A 15,945-nucleotide genomic window follows, 5' to 3' on the forward strand; every position below is an offset into this window, starting at 1 on the left:
TGGATGTTTTGCAGAGCATGGCACAGCAGACTTTTCAACAGCCTGTAATATCTTCAAGTGTTATCATTTGCTAAAGGGAGATCACTGAATTAATTTTATTTGCTCTGACTTGGATCCAACCCTCTCAGGCTATTTTAAGGGTGAAAGGATAGCTTCACCCATTATGGATGTTCAACAGAATTATCACCTAAACGACAGAATATGATAACAGATGCAACACAGCAAGTGTGCCTGCTGCTCCTGTCCTAATAAGCTGATAGATAAGCGGCAAGCTGAGAAGGGGGAAAACCAGAACACCAGCAGCATGTAGCCAGGTTCCTGCCTGGGCCTTTGCAGATGAGCATCCTGGGCAAGCAATGGCCTCTTCCATACGCTGCATGCCAGCAAGCGGAGCATCACTGCTGGCCAACCTCTTTCTGTTGCGTAGGTCTCAAAATAGCATGGCACTCTCCACAGTAAGAGGGAAGTGCAACATTCCCACTGCTTTTTACAGAATGGACAAGCTATCGCTGCACCACAGATCCATAGCTAAGACAAACTCCTTTTATTGCCCAGTTTACAGTTGCTTTCACAACCACCTCTGGGATCACTCTGCCCAAGAGGATGAAGGCAAGCAATGCTTCTCAAGTGCAGCTGGAGTTCCTTGGAGCTTTGGTACCCCTTGACACCTCACCAGTGCAAGCTGTGGTTCTTCTCACATGTTCCTAGCTCTTCAGGACAGAAAGCAGCTTGTGAGAAGCACAGCTTGGCAGGAGAGGAGCACCAGAACAAAGGCAAACAATGCCTGGGTCTACTGAAGAAACACGCCTATATTGGACAGAAGAGTTGGGCAGCGAGAGAGGGCTTTCCCCAAGTCCTCAACCCACAAATCCTGCTCTGTGAGCCCACTAGGAACTCAGAATCAATCACTACAGCAACTATAAGACTGAGCTTGGCTATTCTCTCCCATCTGTGTCCTCAGAGCTCTTCCACAGTCACCCAAAAAGGACTCTGGATAGCATAGAACACAGAAACTGGCAATGGAAGGCCAATGAACAGAGCCCTGGACTCTTGCTGTCCTGGTAGCTTCCTCAGCTAAGCAAATCATCTTGTCATTGTGCCTCAAGCCAACAGGCAAGCACTTGCCTCCCTGAAACCCTGGCCTGTAGACTGTTGGCAGGCTGGAAGCCTTGACAGAGAGGGAAAAGAGAGCAGTCTGATCTTCATGCAACATGAATGCCCAATTCCATTCTGTGAAGAGTTTGCACTCAGATGAAAGGTGTCAAAAGGTTATAAGGGGCAATGGACAGTAGCGTGGTGGGTAGAAGAAACTATTCCAGCAGGGTCTTGGCACTGTGAGGGGCTGTTCTGCTGCTGTTTCTCAGGAGAATACAGTGTTTTGTGAATTAGATCTTTAACAGAAGAAACGTCACCTCTTTCTAGAAAAAAGAAGAGAGAAAGATGACTGGTAGGGATCCTCATCAGGTAGCAGATTAGTACCCTTGCCAAGAAGTATCTGGAACAGTAGTTCCCAGCATGCCATCTGCCAACAGCTCTTCCTCTCTTTTTTCCTGCATAACCCTCCCCCTTTCTGCACTTACCTACACCCAGCTGCTGCAGGAGGTCTCCAAACTCTGGATCACTCTCCAGAATTTTCAACAGGTTGGTGGATTCCATTCTCTCCAGCTGCACATCCCAGTAGATGTAGATCTTCTGATTGAAGCTGACATAAACTAGGCATGGGCTGTTGCTTCCTCCTTTGCACGCGTAGAGGCCTGGAGAAAACAAAAGGATGGAGATGCTGGCTACTTCCCAAAGGACAGAGAAAGCAAACAGGCAGCTTCTTATGATGTGGTAACAGAATTGTTAGCAGAAAGCATCAAGCAGCCAGAGTGAGCGGCAGAGACATGAACGTGAAGTCCCTCTGACGTAATACAAGAGGTGCCTACCAGTCTGACCATGGGCAAGTGTCTCTAGAACTGTGGCATTAGCGCATGGAGCTTGGGAATTTGCATGCTGCTTCTCACAGGTCTGAGAGAGGGGAATGAGCAAAGCCAAGGGTCAGGCTGGCTATGTGGGGCTCCATATTTCTACTGGGAGCAGCTTAGTATTTTGCAAATTGAAAAGGAGTGGGCAAGACAAAAGACCACCTGAACTGTCCCAAACAGGACAGAAAAAAAACCCCCTATGCTCCATCACAGACAGCCCAGCATCACTTCCTTTCACCACTCCTTTTCCCAGATGCTACCAGAGGGAAGACTAGCTTGGCATCCTGCAGTATATACACCCCAGGGGAATTATTCCCCACTGCGGACATCCAGAGGGTCTCAGGTCTCCCAGAGAAGAACATTAGCCTGGAGGGAGAAATGCTGTGAGGCTGGCTTTGCACCTGCGTTCTGGCTCCCCACCTGCACAGAACGCACTGACATTCTCATCCGCTTGAAATCTGGCGACAGTCCTATTGTGGTCGATGATGTATGTCTGGCCATCCCACGCACAGGCAATCACTTCCTCATGCCCATTGCCCTACAAGAACCGTAAATATCTGATTAGCACAGACATCAACTATTCCTAGAGGCAGGCAGGATTCCTTCCTGCTTGAGAGCAGAAGCATCTATTCTGGCACACTGCTTTAGACTGTGTTCAGAGCAGAGCCTTGACAAAGGAATCAGTCTGATAGCTGCAGCTGTAGATAATCTCTTCTCTTTGGGAAAAGCTTCTAGGCTTTCTGTGCAACAGACTGAAAAGTGAGAACATGAGTAGGTAACACTATAGAACAGTATAAAACAAGGGAGAGAGGAGTTCCACTGTTTCATCCCTCAGTTCCCTTACACTTCAGGCTTTATCCTCCCTCTCTTTGGTTCTTCACTGCTTCCTTCTACAAGGGCATCAAATGTTCACAACTCCCTTTCCTGCCTACCAAGTACCTTCTCCCAATCCCAACTCTCTGAGGACACCAGTTCCCAGAGAGTTTCCAGAATAAGAGGAGTAAGACTCAATAGACTTGATCAGACCTACTGTGCAGATGATTCGGGACTCTGGATCTAACAGTGATTGCTGCCAAATGCATCAAAATATAAAAGATTCCCAGCAAACAGATGGAAAATACTCTGTTCCTCCAGCACCCTAAAGCCTGAATCTTCTCTCCCTGAAAGTTGCATCAATTAATTATGACAGCTCCAAATATTCTAGGCAGCCACATAAACATTGGAACTCTTTTAGAACTGTTTTATATTCTTTGCCTGAACATCATTTCATGGCAACAACTCCATATTTAAACCACGAGCTATATGAAGTTTTCCTGGTTTCAGTCTCCTCCCTTGTCTTTAACTTTATTAAGTACCCTAAGAGAAAACGGATATGTGACAGGAGAAAAAAAAACAAAAACAAAATAAAAAACCCCACCACCACAAGAGCAACTCTTAAACCACCTTTTATAGGATATTTGCTGTTGTGGAAATGTCTGCGTAGCCCCCCTCTTGCCTTCTGTCTAAAAGTCTGCACGCAAGGGTGGTTTCTGGCCCAGGATTCTCCTTGAAAGGGTACTAAATTTCAGCAGAGCTCAGAAACTGAACGTTAACTGAACAAGACATCTCCTTTCATTAACTTGGTGACCATCTCTCTCTTCTCTATTCTAATCCTTATGCATCCTAAGAACTTGTAAACAATCAGGTATATTGGCAGTAAGTAAAACCACCAGCTCAAACAGGCAGACACAGCTCAACCTCTTGCAGGTGGATGGACTGACATGACTGGACTGCATGACCTGATGGAATGCATTGGGATATTCAGAGCTCTCTTTATGCCATCCTGCGATGACCCTAGCCTTTTTTAGCTGAAACATACTCCCTCTGCCCTTCCTAAGGTCATGTGAAAAGCCATGTGGAGTTTTTGTTCTCACCCCTTCCCTCCCAACCCCAGTAATACAGACACTCACAGTAACATCCAGCTTTTCCAGAGCAAACAACTGGTGATCAACCTGCACAGACCAGAGCAGCTTATCCGCCCCCTCCATGAGTTTCAATGTCCCTGAAGGGAAAAAAGAGATTGTCTTGAAAACATTAAGAGGGAGCAAGACGTCCGCTAACATTGGGCCCTGCACACTCCCTCTACACTCAGGGTCTTCAGATGCAGTGGATCCTGTGGTGCAGGCTGTGGTTGGTAACAGATAGCAAAGCCTCATTTCTGGGAGGGACGACAGTCCATTATCTTGCCAGCAGGAACTGGAGACAGAGAGGAAAAATTGCAGCAGTCCTGCTAATTGGATTGTACTCCAAGATAGGAAGAAAATGGCCTGAAATGGGCTCCCAGAATACAGTACATCAACAGATCTCACATCAGACAGTGCTTAAAGTAGTAGTTCTTCACCATGTCCCACAGATCATGCAATCTCAGGAAAGCGTGTTATCAGCTAAGAACCGGCTGGCTGACAGCATGGACATGTTCCTTGGCTACTAAAACCATACTGGACACTTACCTCACACTCCATTTTCCTATCATCCAGAGAGATACTGTGGTGATACAGAGCAGCAGGGGGCATGTGGCCATGAGACAGATCAGAACATAAACATGAATCCATCCTCATAGTGCTCTCCAGCCTTAGTAAGGTTCATGAGTGAACTAGGGTGAGGTTAGAGGCTTTGCCCGGTGCAGCAGCATCAGAGTTCAGGCCTGAAGAATAATCATAAAGTCCCTAGCTGGACATCTTAGGACAAGTAGGCTTCCAGCCAAAATCTGCCAGGCTGCCTATTTGGGTATACAGAAGCACAGCATCTTGTCACCATACTGTGGTTTTTTGAATAGAATGCCTGCACTAGCCTGGAGAACCTGGCTCCTAGGCCCATGTAAGGCCAGTCCCTCTCTGAGCATGCAGAGCCCAGCATCTATTTCCTTTACCGCTTCTGGAAACAACCCAAGTTCCTTCAAGTACAAAGACATATATCTGCTGTGGTTTAGATTCTCTTGTCTACATTAACAGCATGGCTGAATCAGCATCTCAAACAGCTGTCTAATCATCAGGATAAGCAGGCAACTAAGAGTCAGCAGATGCAAGTTCTAGTCTCACTTTCCACGTCAAACTTGCAGTGGGATTTTGGGCCGGATGACCTAACCTCTTCATACTCCAGGCTGCTCACTGCAGCATGGCTTTAATACTTCCATCCCCATTGGCCACAGGGCCATATGAGTAATTAATGTCTGTAAAATGCATTGAAATTTACAGATACAAGAACCGCATCAGGGAAGATAGAAGGCTGAATATTAATAGCAGACAGAAAACACCACAGGTTTCCTGGAGGGAACAAACCTGTGCAACACTGGATCCAATCCAAAAGGAACAGAAAGACATGCTCAGTTTCACAAGATTTATCATATCCTCAGATACAGGCATGTGATCACACATCTGGTTTAAGGGGGACTTACTCTCAGTGAGAACTCCTACACCTTGGCTCCTGTCTTAGCTCTCATGCCTACACAGGTATCAGCAGAAAGATTCTCAATGTCAAATTCTCTTGCTTGGTCCAAGAGCTATTTTTGAAGCCCGATTCCCTCATGTTTTGAGACCAAAAGCACTGAGCCCCCGTTCCCTGCTTTGAATTAGGGACACACCTTGGCTGCCCCACAGGGCTCTCTCCCAGGACAGCAGAAGAACTTACCGTCTAGAGTACAGAGGGCAAAGAGGCCTGAGCCACTATTCACACTGGAGCAGCCTGTAAATGCAGAAGAGAATTACATGAGTTGATGCCTTTTTTATGAGCCTTGTCCCCTCCCTCTCCTGAGGAAAGATCCAAAACAGCAAGCTGATCCAAACTTCTTTTTCTGCCTAGCCTTGACAATTTGCATAACAGATATCTGCATAGTCTTACAGCTAATCCTACTTCCTGCCAGCTTTTATCTGTGGGACACTGGCCTCTCAAAACACAAGAACTCTGAACCTTTCGTTTGCACTGAAACAGGCCTGTCTGGTTCTGCTGGCTGCTCCTACGAGTCTCTCTGTGCAATGTAAGCACCTGCTGTAGGCCTTTGGTGTTTCTGATTTTAATAGACTTCATTACATCCCCTCCAGTCACCAGAAATGCCCGAAGCACAGGCAGGAGCATCATGAGTGACAAAGCAGAGAACAGCTGAAACCAAACAGAGCATTATCACTTTACTCTCATCATTTTTCAGGGATGGGAACGTAGCCTTCAGCTGTTTGAGGAAGGAGCAAAGGAACAAGGATAAACCCCACTAAGGGGACAAAGTATTAGTCATGTTAGCAGCAAAGCACCTCCATGGCAATTCCTGAACGAGTCTGTGGAGAGAAGCACCAAGACTCATGCTACCAACTCTACTGTTGTCACTAGAGCAGAACTGTTCAGAAGCTGTGGTCCCCTCCCAGCAAACCATGGTCAGACGCTACACAGCCCTCACTTTATGAGCAAACTGGACACCCGCTTCATGCTCATCTACACATTTACCCCGGCTTTCCTGGGCCCTGCCCATATAGCGGTGAACTTCCTGCAAACAGTATCCTCTTCAAAGCCTACATACCACACAGCTGTGTGCAGGACAGCATTGGCAGGTGTGACTAGTTAAACTTAAAGAGGAGACTCCCTTGGACATCAGGTTGCTCCAGCCCTCCTGTACACTCTCTGCCTAGCCACCAGACAGAAAGGGCACACAAGGTTAGGTTTTTAAAGCATGCTGCACTTGGCAGGAGGAGCACTGGAGTTATATTCAACTACAGCTCCATTTAATTCACAGAATCCTAGAATGACCAAGGTTGGAAGGAACCTCTGGAGATCATCTAAGTCCAACCCCCCTGCTCATGCAGGGTCCTCTAGAGCATATTGCACAGGATCGCGTCCAGGCAAGTTTTGAATATCTCCAAGGATGGAGACTCCACCACCTCTCTGGGCAGCCTGTTCCTGTGCTCAGTCACCCTCACAGTCAAGAAGTTTTTCCTCATGTTCAGATGGAACTTCCTGTGGTTCACTTTGTGCCCGTCGCCTCTTGTCCTGTTGCTGGGCACCACAGAGAAGAGTCCAGCGCCATCCTCTTGCCACCTTCCCTTCAGATATTTGTATGCATTGATCAGATCCCCCCTCAGTCTTCTCTTCTCCAGGCTGAACAGGCCCAGCTCTTGCAGTCTTTCTTCCTAGGAGAGGTGCTCCAGTCCCCTCATCATCTTTGTAGACCTCTGCTGGACTCTCTCCAGTAGTGCCATGACTCTCTTGCACTAGGGAGCCCAGAATTGGACACAGTACTCCAGATGTGGCCTCCCCCAGGGCTGAGTAGAGGGGGAGAATCACCTCCCTCCACCTGCTGGCAACACTCTGCCTAATGCAACCCAGGATACCACTGGCCTTCTTGGCCACCAGGGCACACTGCTGGCTCACGGTCAACTTGTTCTCCACCAGCGTCCCCAGGTCCTTCTCTGCAGAGCTGCTTTCCAGCAGGTCAATCCCCAGCCTGTCCTGGTGCCTGGGGTTCTTCCTCCCCAGGTGCAGGACCCTGCACTTGCCTTTGTTGAACTTCAGGAGGTTCCTCTCCTCTGCCCAGCTCTCCAGCCTGTCCAGCTCCCTCTGAGTGGCAGCACAGCCCTCTGGGGTATCAGCCACTCCTCCCAGTTTGAATCATCAGCAAACTTGCTGAGGGTGCATTCTATGCCTTCCTCCAGGTCATTGATGAACAATTTGAACAGTACTGGCCCCAGTACTGACCCCTGGGGGACACCGCTAGCTACACGCCTCCAACTAGACTCTGCGCCACTGATCGCAACCCTCGGAGCTCTGCCATTCAGCCAGTTCCCAATCCACCTCACTGTCTGCTTATCTAGCCCACACTTCCTGAGCTTGCCTTTGAGGATGGGATGGGAGACAGTGTCAAAAGCCTTGCTCAAGTCCAGGCAGACAACATCCACTGCCCTCCCCTCATCTACCCAGCCAGTCATTCCATCATAGAAGCCTATCAGATTCCTTCAGTGACAATTTGGCAGGAGACACCCATGCTCCCCGGGGTCTGTAGGAACCCAGCAAACCCAGCAGTCAGGAACAAGACAGCAGACCTGAAGACAAATAGGCAGTTTCCCCAGAAGGATGCAGTACTGCAAACCTACTTCCACTGCCCATGGCCAGAGCTCCAGGCTAGTGCATCCTACACCCTCCCATGACAGGGACTGCCCTATTTCTGCTGGTCAGCTTAAGAGAAACAGTCAGCTGGTTGGGTGCCCAATTGCCCCTCACTGACATTCATCCAGACAAGCCCCAATTCAAAAGATCTGCTGTGCCCCCTTTATAGGCTTGTCACAACGGCACTCTAGCTTTTTCACCACTGATGGTCCAGTACAAGAGGCTTTTCCCATCCTTTCCTCATTCCTTGTTCTGTGTGCCTCCATTTGTTTGCAGACCCTTAGGTATGATGTTTGGCATGCAGTGAAATAACTGATTTCACGCTCTGGTGCCCATGGTGCTCATAGTAGCAACTGAGATGCAGAAAACCTAACAGGTTGAGCGAGAGCCTCAGGCATTGGGGAGGACAGGGTACTGTGTGTGTGTGGGGCAGCAGGCACACAGGGGAAAAATGCAGATGGATTCCAGGCAGCTGCAGACAAGGAGTGAAAGTGATCTACCCTGGGAATCTTGCATCTTGTGCCTCTTTGCATTAACCTCACGTGCTCTGAGGGTGAGTGACAGCTGCACACTCTCCATAGTTGCCAGAACAGGGCCCAGGAGGTGGGAGCAGGCACAGGTCAGAGCCCAAAGCAGTTGCACCGGAGAAGCAGTGGCAGGACTAAGAAATGTCTGAATAGAACAGCAATGTATAAGGGCTGACAGGAGCCAGCAGCTGTGAAGAACTTACAGAACAGAATACATTGGTTGGAGACAGAGCACATTGGAATTAGGTATGTAAGGGGAAAAAAAAAAAAAAAGCAGGATATAGCTGCCAGAGGACAGGCATCAGGAATCAAACACTGCAAAGCACAAAAGCAGGTATAAAGATGAGGCTGTGCAGAGGAGGAGATACATCTCAGGAGTAAAAAGAGGGCATAAGCTGCAGCCACACAAAGACAAAGATCAAGGATATCTGCAGGAACAGGGCATGGCAGCTATTCAGGATGAGTAAATGCAAGGCAGTGGGGGCTGCAGAGAAGCTGCTATGCTGGGTGAAATCTAACAGCTGCTCTGGGAGGAACAAAGGCTATAGGAATTTTGAATGCAAACACCCACCTGTCCTACTTTGGGGGCTGGCTAACATGAAGTGAGCAACCTCTGTTCTTGCAGCTGCCTCCCAGAATTATTTTTCTGCTACAGGAAATTCAATCTCATGCTGGACTGATACATTGACAAGCTCTATTAGGGACAACTGCTGAGTCAGGGACCCAAGGGTTCCAGTCTCTCACCTCGGCCAATGCTACCAATTAGATGAGTGGAAACATTCTTGTTGTGGATACGACCAGATGTTTGGTGGAGAACAACATCTCGAACAGGTGCCTCCCTGGGGAAAAGAGAGACAGTCATCATGGAAAGGTTAGGGAACCATGCCAGGGACTGTGCCCGAACAATCTCATGGGCAATGCACTCCAGAGCTCTCCAAGTCCAGAAACGGATGGAGGCTGTGCACAGGCTAACTCTCCAGGCAAATACTCAGCAGCAAAAAAATGACAGAGGAGATCAGTCTGGGTTAGCAGAGGGATTATTTGTTGATAAAGACTAAGGAAAAGAATGCATGCCTCCTTGAGTATGAGAGGAACTTGCTAAAGTTTTTTTTTTTTTTTAAACAAAACAGAATGATTTTATGTATGAGAAAACTGGAAAGAGCTCAAAAATCAGGCAGTGAAAAAAAATCTATTCCAACCAAGGGAAGAAGAGCAATTCTTACCATCACTTTAATGCTGCCATTTACTCAGGAAAAACATCTGCCTGGAGCAGAACAGGTGCATATGTCTGGGTCCTGTCTAGAGGATTACTTTGTCTACTAACGTCTCTAACAAACCAAGAAGAAGACTTGCACAAGACGAATGCATCCAACTCTCTTTTGCCAGACAGCTCAGAGTAAAGCTGCCCACTAATAACTCCCTTCCTAATAATTTTCTGGGTCAGCCTTAAAGTCTCACAAAAGACCCCAGGAACATCTCAGTTCCCAACGAAGGTCCTTGAAGTGCCAAGAATGATAACCTCCCTGCTCATTCTGACTGCTCTGATTGTGATTTACAGAACTCGCCAAGGGTCTCATTAGGAAAACCTCCAAGTATCATATCTGGAAGAAAATAGTGAACCCACAATGTCATTCCAGGGCTTCTGGCCTATCAAGGCCAGGCTTCACTGGCTTTGGCTCAGCTTCTAACAGTCACCACACTCCCCACCATTAGATAGGTCCCCAGATTACCTACCCTTTTTTCTGTGGGGATTGAAGCTATTCTCCTTCCTGTGTTAGCCCTGGATACTGCCTTGCCTTGGTAAGCAGGTTTTGCCACTTTCCTTGTGCAACCCAGAGAGTAAAGAATGAGATACAAGGAAAGCTGCATGTGTCTGTGATTGATAGACACATGAAAAGGAATTCACAGGCACTTGGGTGCGGGTAGGCTTAAGGGACTGAGACAAGTCATGGACTCCCAGCAGCAGAGCAGCCTACTGAAGACAAACTGCAGCCCCCTACAGAAAGGTGATGTGCTGTCACTCCCTTGCGACCTGTCTCTAAAGCAGAATCTCCTTATCTACTCCATGCAGATATGCTGCTCACCTGCCTGAGGCAGAGTTGTCTCTTCTCTCTGGTGCGGGCTGCTGCTCAGAGTCCCAGGTGCACAGCAGAATGGCATAACCACAGCCAGGCTGAGACACCATCATCTCAGGTGAGCCATCAGGGCCTGGGTTCACAGACAAGCTGTCCACCTGTACCGGCACAGGAAAAACATGGAGAGAGTCAAATTGAGAACTTCACATACCTCAAAGGACTCCACTGTGCTTCCTGAATCAGTATTTGAAGGTGGCAGATTTTCTGCTAGATGTTGAGCAGGGGCTGAACAAACATAGCCAGTCACAGTAAAAGGGATCTTCTCCTACCAAAAGCCACCTAAGAACACCCCAGTGAAAAGGCCTCTCAAGAGTCCCATGAGAACGGGTGACTGTTTCCCAGACCATCCCAACCAGCTGCTGTGCATATATAGGACAATCGCTCCATTCAAGCCATCCCATCTCCAAAAAATTTTCTTTGCTCACAGGACTGAGATTTTATGCCCCTTTCCCTTGGGAGAGCCACTTCATGAAGACTATGTTTGGCTTCTTCTGCTCCAAGTATCCTGTTTCCTACCTGACCTTCTAGCAGCCATTTCTTCAGCAGGAGCAGCTGCCCTGAGATGTGGTCTGAACTCTCAGATGTGTCCTCCCAGCGGAAGGCACGCACCACCCTGTCGGTGTAACCCACCACCAACTCACATTTCCCATCTCCATCTGCAGGGGACACAAAGAGATAGATGAGTTCTGTCAGGCTTTCACAGCCCCAAATCCCCAACATTCAGAAACCACAGTGCTGGTTTCCACCAGATGGCATCTCACATCCCAATTCTGTAACAAGAACTTGCACTTCAGGAAAATTCCTGAAGTTCTCACTCCTCTCTCAAGCACCTGGCTGTGTTTGCTAGAGCACCTACTTCAGCAGGTCACCTTCTTCTGCATCCTGACAGCTGAACCATAGTTCATAGTTCATAGTTCATCATAGATACTTTCTCTGTCTCCCACTACCACCTCACACTGACAAACTCCCTCATCCCCACCTCAGCTACCCTGCTCACCAATGTCATTGATCAGCATGACCTTGGTGTTGGCAGGAATGTGCTGCTTGAACACTGGCTTCTGCTCTTCTGCTGTTGCCGCCAACTCATGATGGCCTGAGACATCTGGGTGCTTTGAAGCTGCAGAACTCAGGTCAAAAAGATGAAACCAGCCTTCTGCACTCACTGCCACCACGAGATTCTAAGAGGGAAGGAAAAAACCTTCTGATTTTTCCTCTTTTAGAAGCTGTCCCACAGCAGGGGAAGAGAAGAAACAAAGGCGAATCCATCAAGATCAACAGATACTACAGAGGGAACAGGGAAGTTTTTGGCCAGCATACAAACTACTCAGGTCCTGCAGAGTCCAACCTGTCCATAGGCTGACGTGCCCAAACAATGTATGGCTTTTCCATTCCTCACTTCAGCTCCACTGCCCTCTGGAGCACAGATAGCTATAGTATGTTAAGCGGCATGCCTAAACTTAGGAGTTTTGGAGTCAGTAGCCCTGCATTGATCCCAGAAATACCAATCCAGCAGAAGGAGTCATATTAGACACACTGGAATTTGCTTGGGAGTCTGGACTGTTCTGTGGCTCAGTCTTGTTTGGGTGGCCTTAAATGCACACAGCCAAATGGCAGAAGGGCCATGGTCCATAACAGGGACCATCACAGAACAGATTAAGAGCCGGTGGTGAAAGTAAGCAACCTCCAAACCACAGAAACCTTGGAGGGCTCACACAGGGAGACTTGGTAATCAATAATGCTTCCTGAAGACAGGATGGGTTTCTTTGCTCACCAGTGCCTGCATAAGGCTCACAAGCACATGCAGATTATGTTTAAATAGGGGAACTGTTTTTAGAACAGTAGCGCTCAAACTCTTGAATTGTGGCAGATGCTGGACAGAAAGCACCTGTCCTCCTCCACACTCAGTGTATGTTATAACTGTAACCTCCTGAGCACCTCCCACATGCCCTGCAGACACAGCTGGGGAGGGCCTGTCTGCTCTCACCTTTCCTTTATTGCATACATCTCCCACGCCAACACATGTGAGCTGCAGGAAAAAATAAGGTTTTAAGAGTCCATACATGAGAGAAGGCAACACAAAGCAGCATTTTGAGATAAACCTCTGCTAACCCACCCTACTAACTCCTCTCCTCACAAATAAACTCTTGACTTCTAACAGCCTCTTCAAGGAGAGGAAGAGCCGAGGCAGGGGCAGAAACACATCTGATCTGCCACACAATTGCCCAGAGCTCTGGGGCAAAACCCACAGTGCACGGGAGCAGGATCAAGGTGGAATAGAAGCCCAATTCCTTTGTTTGTTCAGGTTGGGTTCACAGCTAGCCCAGGGGGTTAGCTGTGGGAAAAAGCAGGGCCTTACATCACTGCACAAAGCAGTTCTGGCTCCCTTTCTTCTCTGGCCTACACATTCCTAGGTAGTAGTGAAGGACAGCAGGCTGCACATACATCAAAAGGCACAGACCATTTTAAAACTTTGTCCACAACTGACCATTCCTTGGCAGGATCGCACAGTCCAGGGTTTGCTGTCATCATTCTTGTACACATAGAGTTTCCCATTGGTATCCCCCACCACTAGCTCGTTCAGCTGGATAAGAGAACTGGGTTAGTAAGAAGAAACTAACATACTAACACAACATTCCCAGTCCAGCAGCAATTACAAGATTCATATCTAAAAATCATTCTGTGGGAAGAATCAGCAAAGTGAAACAAGAGTTAAAAAGAGAGCTATGAATCAATAGAGAAGGTCTAAGAAAAAAAAAAAGCCATAATTTTACTCTAGCAGTTAAAAGGGTGAGAGAGTAGCTCTCAGAGCCTTTCATAGCAAAATCCCATAATTCATTGCTTCTCTAGTCATTGTTTCAGAGTTCTGTTATCAATCGTTAAACACCTTGCTTTGAGAACCATCATTATTACCCCACCTTCCATCCGTCAATCTAGATTAATTTGATCTTTCTTGATTCTTCTGAGGAAGCTGATGACAATGAAGAAAACATAACCATTGAGAAAGAAGTTGCAAGAGCACTCACAATAGGTTTACACTGGGTGTTCTGTCCTACTGATGAAGTGGCTAACATCTTTCTGAAAAGAAGGCTGCTGAAAAGTCAGCATCTCCTCCAGTTTACGAGCCTACTCCAGCTATTCCATCCTCCACATCATGTCTCTGTATATTTAAACTGTGAGCATTTCATAAATCCCTGCATACATTCCCCTCCATTACACTAATTCTAATGGGAAAAACTGTTTTGGTGCCCACTGCTTTGCTAGCCACCATACTTTTCAGGATAGCTGAGTAAGATTGTGATAGAATTTGGCTGTTGAGGAAAAAGGACAGTTTTCATATAACTGGTAGAACAGTAATCTCTTCCTAGTTACAGATAAATTCAACCCACAGAAGCAACTCTTTCCACGGCTGACATCAACATTCCTGATACACTCCCATCAAGCACACAGGTCAAGAAACATGGAGTCCTGACTCAACCTTGTGCCCTCTAGGTGCCTCACTGTGTTGCAGCACAGATTGTTTCCCCCATGCCCCCATAACCCTACCCATGCTACAGTGGTAGGAGGAGCGTTTCTCTCTTTAGAGGCAAAAGCTGACCTCTCTACTGGCTATACAACATCCAGTGCCCACATCAAGGGTGCCTAGAAGGTCTAATGGTGATGCAAACACTGACCAGCTGTAGCCCAGAATCATAGAAATACTCAGTTTGGAAGAGACCTCTGGATGCCATCTGTTACAACTCCAGCTTCTCTGACATTAGCTCAGGCCCCTGACAAGCTTTAAGTACTTCAAAGAACAGAAGTCCCACAACCTCTTCTAGGCATCTATTCCAGTGCTGCATCACCCTCAGGGTGATTTTCTCCCCCTTCTAAATTTCCTTTGCTGCAACTTGTGACTGCTGCCTCTTGTCCTATCACCACGTATCTCTGAGAATGGCCTGGCTGTGTTTTCTCTACAACCACATTAGATAGTTGTGGATAACGATAAGGATCCCCCCCCTTCATCTTCTCCAGCCTGGCCAGCCCAGTTCCCTCAGCCTCTCCTCACATGCCACTTTCTCCGGCCCCCTAAGCATCAAGTCCTCTGCTAGCATCCCATCGGTTTGTCAGCACCACTGGACCCGACGCTCCAGGTGCGGCCTCACAACGCCAAGTGGGAAGAATCAGAAAGGACGATCGCTCCCAACGGGCTGCTGTGCCGGCCCGGGCCAAACAGTCGGGCCCGGGGGGCGGCACCAAGCCAGAGCCCCGGCCCGCCCAGCCCCGGCCCACCCCAGAAGAGCGCGCCTGCACCTCCAGCAGCACCCCGCCCGCCCGGGGGCGGGGCCGAGCCGGGCCCCACCCGCCGAGCCACCGCCACCTCCCAACGCCACGCCTCACAGCCTGCGCAGGCCCAGACCACCGCCCCCCACAGGCGCGCCGCCGCCAGCCCTCAGACCGTGTCGTTGTCGGCGTCTCCCAGGCATATGGCGTGCGGGAACAGGCTCCCGCTGAACTCGAGCGCCACGCATTGCACGTAGCTGACAGACCGCATCCCACCGCCGACCATAGAGGCAGGCCTCCTCTAGCTCGCGGCCGGGCCCGCTGTCTGCGCTACGGCAGCGGAGACGCTACGGCGGCCCTATCGGTTCAAGTGGAGCGGGGGCGGGGGGCTGGGGAGTGCCCGCGCTTGCGCAGGCGCCAGAATCACGTGGCGGCCGCAGCGGCGAGGGCCGCGCCAGGCTGTGGGCGGTGGCAGGGAGTCGCGGGTGCGGCTGGAGGGCGGGGTACGGGGTACGCCCACAGGCCTGCCGCGGGGGCGAAGCTTCGGGAGGGAGGGAGTCCCTGCCTGCGTTTTAAAAGATGTACGCTTTTATTCCTTACGGACAGGTATAGTGGCACTCGGAGGCTGGCGCAGAGGAGGAGACGGGGGGGGGGGGGGTGTCTTATGACTTCTGAGGGCCTGCAGCAGACACTAACGCCTCAGGCCTGCAGCGTGGCCCAGGCTAGTCCTGCCTGGCTCTGGAAAGCCCTGGGGCAACCAGGAAGGCTGGGGAGAAGGGAAGGTCCATCCAGTCCAGGTTCACGCTCTTGATTTGCATCTATGGATTGTTTAAAAACGCACCTTTTTTATTTCTGCTTCGGGTAGACTTTTTGTCTTCTTCCCACTAAGATCCCAAATTCCTGGAATCTTATTTTTGCAATTCCATGAGCACA

The 15,945-nt window shown here is 49.0% G+C and overlaps 1 protein-coding gene across 2 annotated transcripts; it reads right to left on the minus strand.

Moving 5' to 3' along the window:
• Positions 1 to 521: 521 nt before the first annotated feature.
• Positions 522 to 15,424, minus strand: ITFG2 (integrin alpha FG-GAP repeat containing 2). Of its 2 annotated transcripts, XM_068955289.1 has the most exons (12): positions 15,188 to 15,421; positions 13,238 to 13,333; positions 12,737 to 12,778; positions 11,750 to 11,930; positions 11,269 to 11,408; positions 10,702 to 10,850; positions 9,362 to 9,456; positions 5,634 to 5,687; positions 3,917 to 4,008; positions 2,388 to 2,505; positions 1,581 to 1,754; positions 522 to 1,418 (listed from the first exon to the last, which is right to left on the minus strand). In XM_068955289.1, the coding sequence occupies exons 1-12, from the start codon at positions 15,296 to 15,298 to the stop codon at positions 1,270 to 1,272; spliced, it is 1,401 nt and encodes a 466-aa protein (XP_068811390.1). In that variant the 5' UTR covers positions 15,299 to 15,421; the 3' UTR covers positions 522 to 1,269. The 2 variants fall into 2 exon arrangements, with proteins under 2 accessions (XP_068811390.1, XP_068811399.1); XM_068955298.1 differs by lacking the exon at positions 12,737 to 12,778 and having other exon boundaries at positions 15,188 to 15,424.
• Positions 15,425 to 15,945: the final 521 nt, after the last annotated feature.

Source organism: Struthio camelus, chromosome 1 (assembly GCF_040807025.1).
Source record: "Struthio camelus isolate bStrCam1 chromosome 1, bStrCam1.hap1, whole genome shotgun sequence".
Lineage (NCBI taxonomy): Eukaryota > Metazoa > Chordata > Aves > Struthioniformes > Struthionidae > Struthio > Struthio camelus.